The sequence below is a fragment of the Rhagoletis zephyria genome, unplaced genomic scaffold (assembly GCF_001687245.7).
Source record: "Rhagoletis zephyria isolate East Lansing unplaced genomic scaffold, Rhagoletis_zephyria_1.1 Rzeph_scaffold_08275, whole genome shotgun sequence".
Lineage (NCBI taxonomy): Eukaryota > Metazoa > Arthropoda > Insecta > Diptera > Tephritidae > Rhagoletis > Rhagoletis zephyria.
Genome location: NW_016165355.1, coordinates 8,164 through 18,145, shown reverse-complemented (window position 1 = coordinate 18,145; position 9,982 = coordinate 8,164). Strand labels below are relative to the sequence as shown.

The following is a 9,982-nucleotide window of genomic DNA, read 5'->3' as shown; positions in this document are numbered from 1 at the left end:
TGCTAAACGGGAAGAATGCCATTTTGTAAGTAAAATAGGGCCAAAAATGGAACGGTTTGAGCCAAGTTGGCAGGCCTGGTGACGTCATCTTGGTGCAATTGCGAGAGAGAAATGCCAAAACGCATAGGAAAATATAAGTTTGTACCCGCGGGTGCTCAAAACAGCGCATAAAGCGTTCCTCTCGCTTAAAAAAAAAATGGGTAATAAAGAGATACCTCCCACTTTTGGATCGTAAATGTCTTCTTTTTCGTACCCGAAACAGCCCGGACTTTTTTCCAAGCAGAAATGTGCAAGAAATCAATTTGAATCTTTATATCTAACCCACTAAAAAGAGCACAGTTCACACTTACTGTAAAAAGTCACACCTGATCCCTCGAAACGTTCCACATACCTCTGGGAGACCATTGGAAAATGGTCTAAAATTAGCATTTTCACACCGGAAATGTAACCTCGATAAACAGTATTTCTATTGTCAAAGGTATCCACCAATATTTATTGTGCATATAACTCCGGCTACGCCATCCACAGTATATTTGCGTAGAACTCACTCCGAAATTCACAAAAAAGTGCATTTTTCAAACCGAATTTATTAATGATTTAGTGACCGCAAATTACAAAATTAGGTTTTACAATAAAGTGTAGAGACCCTTGACTACAAGTGTGTGTAAAATTTTTTGGATCGCGTCACCCATTCGGACACAATACTTAAATCGTTATTTGGTTTTCCTCAATCAACAATTGCACCAAGCTGACGCCACGCACACATCTGATTCTGTCAAATTCACAAAGAGCGGATTAGCTGTACCGCAATGGGCGCAATCTCTATTTCTCTCTTTCGTGGTTTTTCATAATACTCTCTAATATAGTACACACGAAGTTTACCATTGTCTGACGAGGGGCGACCGCTATTAGCAAAAACTTTTTTATGTTCTATTTTCTGATGTCAGTTGGAAACTGGGCTCGAACGCAGGCCGGCGGAATGGTAGTGCGCACTGCTAACCACTACACCATAGTGGCCGCCTTTACATCTGCTGTTTACTTTGAATGAAGAAAATGCAGAGAACACCAAAAAAAAATTCGCATTGATAAAATAAAGATATTTTGCAGATACCAGAAAATATCGCTACGTATATTTATATGTACATGTGTATGTAAGTTAACAAAGGTAGTCATGAGCAAAAAAGGCACTGCTTATAATAAACAATTGCACAACCACACCAACAACACCCTTCATTCAACATCATCCAACAACTCATCGACAAAACTGTTATACACCGTACCTTGGTGGCCGCAATGCACGTGTGCCTCTGTGTGCAAAAACCCAAACATTTTACGACTTGGTAACAGTTTGCTATCGCTGGCTGTTGCTGTTGCTGTTGCTGTCTGTCTGCTGCCGGTGCTACTGATTTTGATGACGACAATCATTCGCCGCGCCATCATTCAGGTACGTACTATGGTATTTCTTTCAGGCCATAGATGCCACTATTGTAAGGGCGTTATAATTTATTAGTCAGCCATATTCGTCGTGTCGACAGGCGCAAATTTAAAATTTCAATACAAAGTTGGTAGCCAAGCAGAGCGCATGCACGTGACCGGCAGGAAAATGCTTTAGTAATTTAGTCTACAAGTGATTGGTTGTTCTATGTTGGAGTAGCAAAAAAAAAAATTCCTGCAGAGTGGCTAGACTAGCCGTTGTCATTGGAGATCGAATACTTTAATACGAACCAGAACGCGCTAAGTAGAAGAGGTGCTGTGGGCGGAATAACAGCTGTGATGGCAAACAGGCATGCAAGGCAGCAATAATCAGCCTCAGCATTTCCACTCGACTGCGATAAAGATGAAGGAAAGTGTATTGTTATCTTATTGATGAAATTCGCCTAACAATGGGTGAATAACGCCAGAACAGCTGGTCAGCTGCTGGCAATAGGCTTTGCAAGTCTTCCATGCCATTGGGAAAAACCCAGAGAAATAATGTACGGCACCAATGAAAACATATGCTACCCACTGTAGCCATGACATCCTGGTTGTTTGTCCTTCTCCCCGATATTTGGTCATCCATTGACAAAGTGCACAACTGGACCGTGAAACAGCCCTTCGCTGCACAACTGAAAATCCATCGCAAAACATTCATACACACACAGCCTACGCGCAAAAGCTACAAGAGCCGAAGGAAGTGCTGTCACATGCATAACAGCACATGACGACAGGGAAATGCCGGGCATGAATGGCTTACACCAAGTAGTGTTTTTGACAGTTTGCATAGTCTGCACGGCCCTCAAGAAAAGACAACTCCGAGCGTTTTGATTTGTTGTTGCTAGTCGACTTCGCGGCACAGCTGTTGACGCACTTGAAAACGTGAGTTGAAACTCGCTCTGGGTCTACTACGCTCAGCAAAGTTGCGAGTTATTTCTTCACGCTCAGAATATCACACCACTTTTATATCAACAAAGAAGAAGAAGAAACAGTACAGACACAATCAACCCTCGGCAACCAGGTGTTGGGTGATGGTGTTGTTGTTTGTTTAAGTGCGATGAATAGCCAGAAAATGTTTTCTCAGCAAAAACTTGATTTTCGCAAAACAAAGCAAACGCCAAAGAAAACGACGTAAAAAACTTGAATGCAAACAAAACTGCTTGCCCGCTTGGCTATCAATGAGCGCGCCCTGCTCGGTACAGCCGTTGCATGCATTGTTGATGAATGAGCAGCAACAGCGGCAGCAGCAGTAGGAGCAGCAGTAGCAACAACAGCGGCAAAATATGTGAGCTAAGAGCACGCTGACACAGTGCGCTTGCTCTAATGCTCACGAGCACGGAAACGGAAGGTTCTTATGTAGCATGTCAGCAACAATGACGGCGACGGTGAAGTAAAAAAAAACATTCCCATAGGCATACACATTTACATCCACACTATGTTCATACACATACATATGTACACACTCGGTTGGTGGTACGACGCTACGTATGCGTACCCTTGCACCGCTGCGGAAGAGACCGTCGCCCCTCATATATCCATCTTCTTTTGGAATTCGTATAACAGTTTGCACGCGCTGCTGCACAGAATGATTTCCGATGAGGTGTGTGCATTGGCGAGTTTCATAGCCAGGTCAGTTGACAGTCGGCAGCGCTACAACCGAGCGAAGAGTGCTTTCTGTTTCTGTTGGTACAGTGTGAAACTAACTGGCAGACCCCCCAAACTAGCCAACTACAGTATTTGTGTAGCTACAGCAGCAGTCATTCTTTTCTAAATTAATATTTTTTTTTTCCTGCTAAAATATTAAAGCGAAAAGTTGATTGAAATTATTTTTGCAGCGGCAAAAAGTGTCAGCGACGTGTGAGTCGTCAACGGCGACGTCACAACGTCATAACCAAAATTAAGCAGCAGCCATTTTGTGCCGAGAAAAATCGTCCAAATAGTATCGCATACTCATTTGTATATACATATGTACATACTTGGTATATCAAAGACAGAGCAGCGAAATTTTTTAATTACCAGCTAACACTACAAAAAGGTGAAGTACAAAATCATCAGAAATTCAATTGTCGGTGTGGAGTGATGGATATGTGGGGCAAACATACATAGGGGCAGAAACTTTAAAATAGTGGCAACGGTGGCGATTGAGACGACTGAGACGACAACGGCGAATACTAAACAAAACTAAAGGCAGCAGCAACAGCAACAGTGGCAGCAGCGGCAGAGACCAAGCAGTGACTCCGACTGCGGCTGCGGCTGCGGCTGAGGCTGAGGCTGTGGCGACAACGTTCTTTATAACAAGCTCGTGAAATTGTTGTTTTTGTTGAAAACATTTATCGATCACGCGTCGAACGAAACGGAGCACTCGCTCGGCTAGCACACACGGCTAACAGCATGGTTGTATAAAACGAAAAATTAAATATTCATTGTCAAATAAGTAAAACGGAAACTTTGCGGTCGTAGAACAAAACGGAAAATTGGAGAAAACACCACACACACGCCCGCACGCACGCACGCACATAAACGGACCGGGACAAAACAATCGTTTAAACGCGGAAAATGAACATTTAGATTTCAGGCCAGCAAAAAGAAATTGAAAAAGTGCGCGTTTGTTGTTTTTAAAATGTATTACATTTTGACAAAAGTTGGCCAAAACAAATGCACTTGAAAACCAGCACTCAAGCAAACAGTTAAGAAGGTCACTGCCTGCGGCAACAATTCATTTAAAAACTTTTAATATTCACAATTACACGACGTCGTGTGTCTTTTAGCAGCAGCAGCAGCAGCAGCTGCAGCAGCAGAAACAAAAACAAAACGTTGAAAAAAGGGCCAAACGGAAGGAAGTGAACAAGTAGGAGGAAAGGAAGTAATAACGAAAAATANTGCAGCAGCAGAAACAAAAACAAAACGTTGAAAAAAGGGCAGAACGGAAGGAAGTGAACAAGTAGGAGGAAAGGAAGTAATAACGAAAAATACCTCGCGAGCTGCTTCTACTCGCTAAAGCCAAGGGTAAGGTGTTAAAACGTTAACGGTTCTTCTGCACATTTCCCTTTTGCTGTTAATGCAAACTAAAATGGAAGAGGAAAAGTGAGAATAGCATACGAAAAAAGCACAGCAAGAAATAACCAAAACACAAACAAACAACACAACAAACAAACGGCAAATACGCCCCAAAGCGTTGAGGTATTTCAAGAACCACAGCAACAGCAACAAAATTTATACTAAAAATACAAATTACACAAAGCGCTTAAGAGCAAAACACATCAGCTAAGGCAGAAGCGAAGCGAGGAGGAAGAGGCAGCCATTGGCAGCAAACAACAATAAAAATACTCAAAATTACATATAACGAAATTAAAAACGAAAAATAACGTAGCGAAAGTAGCAGCAATGGACAGCTGCTGGTGATGCACATTGGCAAAAAAAAAAAGAAGAAAATATCAGAAAAAGCAATTACTTAATAAAAATCTGAAAAGTGCGACAAAGGAAATTTCCACACAAAAACAAGCACCCACGAGCGAAAAACCAACAAGGCACAACACAGCCGAACAAAGAGTCGACATGATTGAAAAATTTATTTATCAAAATATAAGCAATACTTAATATTACCACGCAGCAATAAGCATACAAAAAACAATAAACTAAAACAAAAAAACAACAATAAACTAAAAAAACAACTGCAAACAAAAAAAAACTGTGTCTCAAACTTTTTCTTGCTTTATTTCTAAAGCATTTCATTGCAAATTCTTAGTCATAGCATAACCTTTTACCAGCGTAAGCGTGAATTTTTCCTTAGCTCAATTTTCAAACAATTTGTAATGTATAAAATATAGAGTCATAGAACTATACAGAAAAACGGCAAAAAATAGTGTAATTTCATTTCACAATTGCAGCATTTTTATACAAGTCTCGCCATTCCGGCAGCACATGAAGTAAATGATAAAACACGAACAGCTCAAGTGCAGGCATTGCATATTAACTGCAGCGCATAACTAAAACACCACAAGACGAACAAATAGCCTAAAGCAAATAAAACAAAAACACTACTAAAATAAAAAAAAATAAAAAAAACAGCCCGCAATACAGTCATCATTCCATTCGATAACGACAACAAAACAAAGTGAAAAAGAATATCAAGAAATTATCAAATAAATAATATCAATAGCAAATACATATATATATACCCACACACACTATCACACACTGGTCGCACTCCATCCGCGAGTGTAGTGCTCGCAGCACTCTGAGCATTATACGCTGGGAGCACTGAGACCACACTCTCACCGTCCGAAACTGTCATACGTGCGCCCCGCTCACACACCCGCAGACACACGACGCTCCTACCTAGCTCAGCCACCCTTGAAGGAGAACACAACTACTCCCGCCGACTGGCGCTGCTGCTGCTGCTGCTGAAACACAACTCAACTCAAAACTCAGCAATTGTGCCGCGTCGTACGGCAGCGAAGAGCGACAATAGCGCTGTGGCGGCCCACCACCCAACACCAACCAAGCAACCAGCCAAGTCAAGTAACCAACCGCGCGAGCGAACAAACGTGCGGAGTCAATGAGACAACGACGAGTCAGCCGCCGTCAGTCAGTGAGATAAAGCTTAAACAGCGCCGAAATCCAAAAGGAAGAAGTTTAAATTAATATTGAACTTTGTTGAACCGTGACAATTGACCACCAATAATCGTGGCCGCAAGTTCTCCAGCGCTCTTACAAAAAATATAATAAAACTACGCACATAATAAAGATAAAACAGCAAAAGAAGTTCGCTCTAGAACCGTTCGTTTAGGGAAAAAGTGAAAGCATAAAATCGAATGTAAAAAGGAACTAAAAACGCAAAACGCCATAGCATTGAATACCAGCAGACAATAAGGCGAATAAAAAGTGTGGTCCTGTGATGGTGTAGTGGTGAGGAACGAGTAGAAAAAAAAGAAAACAAGAACAAGAAGAAGCACACAAGCAAAATAAATTTTCGAAGCACATTTGTGTGGACGAGCATGCAAAGCTACCAAGTGTGAACCAATGTGTTAAGACACAATTTATAATACTTAGTAAAAAATAAAAAAAAAGGGCAATAACTCAAAAAACATAAGTGGAGACATTCAGTTAAAAATATTGTGAGTCTGGTTGACAACGTAAATTCCGCCATTTAACCTAACTAAGTAGCATTAAGACAAAACAAAATAAAATGGGTGATACAAATACTCTGGGTTCCGGTACGCGTCTACGTAAATTCGATCGCACGGACAGTGAAGTTGCGTGCGAAGAAGCCGCCCGCCTTACCGCCGACCTGCAAGAGGGCGCCGTCAGTCCGGACGACGAGGACGACCTCAGCGAGTATGGCGAGCTGCCACCACCGCCGGACGGTGGTTACGGTTGGGTCATCTGCTTTGCATCGTTTATGTGCAACATGATTGTCGACGGCATCGCGTACACATTTGGCATATTCCTCGGTGAATTTGTAAATTACTTTGGCGAGGGCAAGGGCAAAGTCGCCTGGGTAGGCAGTCTGCTGAGTGGCGTTTACCTGAGTGCTGGTCCGATTGTGTCCGCGTTAGCAAATAAATTTGGTTGCCGCGCAGTGTGCATTGCCGGCAGTGTGGTGGGATGTATTGCGTTTGTGTTGAGCACGATGAGCACGTCCATCAATATGCTGATGGTGACGTATGGTGTGATCGGTGGTTTCGGGTTCGGCATGATTTACCTGCCCGCAGTTGTGGCCGTCGGTTATTACTTTGAAACAAAGCGGTCGCTGGCAACAGGTATCGCGGTGTGCGGTTCCGGTTTTGGTACTTTCGCTTTCGCGCCTTTGGCCACGTACTTGCTACAGTTGTATGGCTGGAAGAACGCACTGCTAATCTTTGCTGGTCTTATTTTGAATTGTGCCATCTTCGGTGCCATGATGCGTCCGCTCACCTATCCTAAAAAGAAAAAGGTCAAGCCGCTTATGCAACGCATGTACGAGGAGAAGCAGTTGCAATTAGAGCGCGGCTCAATTGCTGGTTCTCATTTCATGGTACAGCTGCCGGACGGTTCCATGGAGCGCAAAATGAAAATGCCACTGAACGCTGATCCTGGCGTGCACTCCAGCCTGAACTTGGAGCTGCTCGCCCAGCAGGGTACTCTGCATCCCGTCTCAACCTTACCAACTATCACCGAAGCGAAAGTTGCCGAGTATCAAACTGGTGCCCAGAGCCCGCCTACGGTGGACAGCAACGGTCAATTGGATGTGAAGCGCAGCGGCAAGAGATCGCATCGCAACTCTGAAACGGAAACGAGCCCCTACAATTCCTCAGATGCAATGACACGCAACGCCTCACAGCCTGCCTTTATGGCAGATCATCAAAGTCTTCCAAAGAACGGTTCGGTGCCTTCCTTCAATCGCGTGCGCAAAACATCAGCGAGCGAACGTTTCCAGCCTTCCTTGGCTGCTATTCGGGCATCATCACGCGGCGACCTCGACAGCAATGGTGTAGAAATGGGTTTTACCTCATCGAAAATGTCGCTCTCACAACGCCAGGATAGTGGCAAAATGGTTAGACCGATGTCGCGAAAAGATATCTTCTACTCGGGCTCCGTTACAAATCTACCACAGTACCAATCGCAAAAGTCCCTCACCAACTACCGCAACTCTGTTCTATCGCTAACCAAGTATGAAAAGAGCATGCAAAGTGTGCGAGTGCTTGATCCACTGGCCGAAGCTGAAAAAGGACGCGACCAATACGATCTTTGTCCGTGCCTCAGCATACCCGACTCCATCAAATCTGTATTTAACACAATGCTGGACGTCAGCTTGTTGAAGGACCCAGTTTTTATGCTTATCGGCATCTCCAACGTATTCGGCATGGCGGGACTGTACGTGCCATTTGTGTATCTTGTCGATGCGGCCAAGAAGGACGGCATCGAAGACAGCTCCGCATCGTTTCTGCTCTCGATTATCGGCATAACAAACACATTTGGCAGGGTGATTTGCGGCTACGTAGCCGATTTTCCCAGCGTCGACTCCCTGCTGCTCAACAACGTTTGCCTCTTGGTCTCGACTGTCGCTGTGTCATTAACGCCGCTTTGCTCTTCATATGGTGCCTACGTGACAATGTCCATTTTCTTTGGTGCCGCCATATCCGGCTACATCTCACTCACGTCAATTATTCTCGTCGATTTGCTAGGACTGGACAAACTGACCAATGCATTCGGCTTGCTCATTCTATTCAGAGGATTCGCCGCCATCATTGGATCACCACTTGCCGGCGCCGTTTACGATGCAACACAGAGCTACGATTTGCCTTTCTACATGGCTGGCGGACTCTTCGCGTTATCCACCATCACGAGCTTCATGGCGCCCTGTCTAAAGCGATGGACAACCTCCGATGAAGCACCAATGCAAATTGATACACTCGAGCCGATCGACGAGGAACAAGGCGAGGAAGTAGAGGATGAGGAAGATCAGCCCATAACCATCGTACCAAAAATCGTGAAAACTCTACCCAGTCCACAGCGCGAAGAAGCCGAGAGAGAATTTTCGGGTGAAACTAACAAAACTGGCGCCGAGTCAAAGTTATAAGGGAAATACAATCATGCACTGGATATTTATTTGTTGAGTGTCAGGCGAGCAAGCCAGTTAAAGGTTACGTGAACCTAAAAAGTGTCACGTAACACAAACTGCGTTTCAAGCAAACACAAAGACACATACATACATAAATGTAAAGAGAAGGTATGGTGTGACGCTGTCAAGACTACAAGCCACAGAGCGATATTTTTTTAAACAACTATCCAATATAAAACTTGAAAAAGTGAAATAATCGCAGAACTTATTCAATATTTAAGCCAACTTTTAATACGCATATACACAATACACTCACACAAACACACACAAATTTAAAATTCTAGCCTGCTAGTTAATTATTAATAATTTATAGAAATAAAAAAAAACGCTAATCGAAACAATAAAAGCTCGCATTGCAACATCGGGCTGAAGAGTGAGAAGAAGAAGAAGAGCTCAATTCGATGCCCACTCGTAAGGGTTTGCATCTATGCAAAATGTTCTACAAAATTTCTAACCAAATTATTGTACTGTACTAATGTGTACGAATAATACTTATTAATGTGAATGCAAAAGAAAATGTTAAACAATTATTATTATTTGTTGTTAGGTGAATTTCAGCATTATTATAGAATACATGTAAATTTGTAAAGAGAAAATTGAAATTGTAAATTGAGAAGAGATTAGAAGAAGCGAGACTCGCTGCAAATCCTTTTAAATCGGTAATGTACTTGAAGCTTAAGTGTATAGTGCTAGGCATACCATAACATGTAGAATGATGAGAGTGAATGTGAATGAAAGCGAAAATAGTATTGTTTGCAAATCAACTCAAAACTATATACATACATACATATACGTTAATATGTAAATACTTTCGATTCGATGAAACAATAAAACAAAAACACTGTTAACTCGTTAAAAACGATTTTGTCGATGTGTCGAATATACAATACAAAAAATATATGCATA

The 9,982-nt window shown here is 42.7% G+C and overlaps 1 protein-coding gene and 1 long non-coding RNA gene across 2 annotated transcripts; both read left to right on the top strand.

Moving 5' to 3' along the window:
• Positions 1 to 1,236: 1,236 nt before the first annotated feature.
• On the top strand, positions 1,237 to 3,433 carry LOC108374928 (uncharacterized). The gene is made up of 2 exons (XR_001849095.1): positions 1,237 to 1,444; positions 1,511 to 3,433. It is a non-coding gene; the product is annotated as an uncharacterized LOC108374928 (long non-coding RNA).
• Positions 3,434 to 4,359: 926 nt separating this feature from the next.
• On the top strand, positions 4,360 to 9,982 carry LOC108374927 (monocarboxylate transporter 4). The gene has a single exon (XM_017630988.1). It carries the CDS (start codon positions 6,662 to 6,664, stop codon positions 9,032 to 9,034), a length of 2,373 nt encoding a protein of 790 aa, XP_017486477.1. The 5' UTR covers positions 4,360 to 6,661; the 3' UTR covers positions 9,035 to 9,982.

Bases quoted from the DNA above. Each gene is read 5' to 3' on its own strand.
- LOC108374927 (XM_017630988.1), top strand. From the start codon at position 6,662: ATGGGTGATACAAATACTCTGGGTTCCGGTACGCGTCTACGTAAATTC.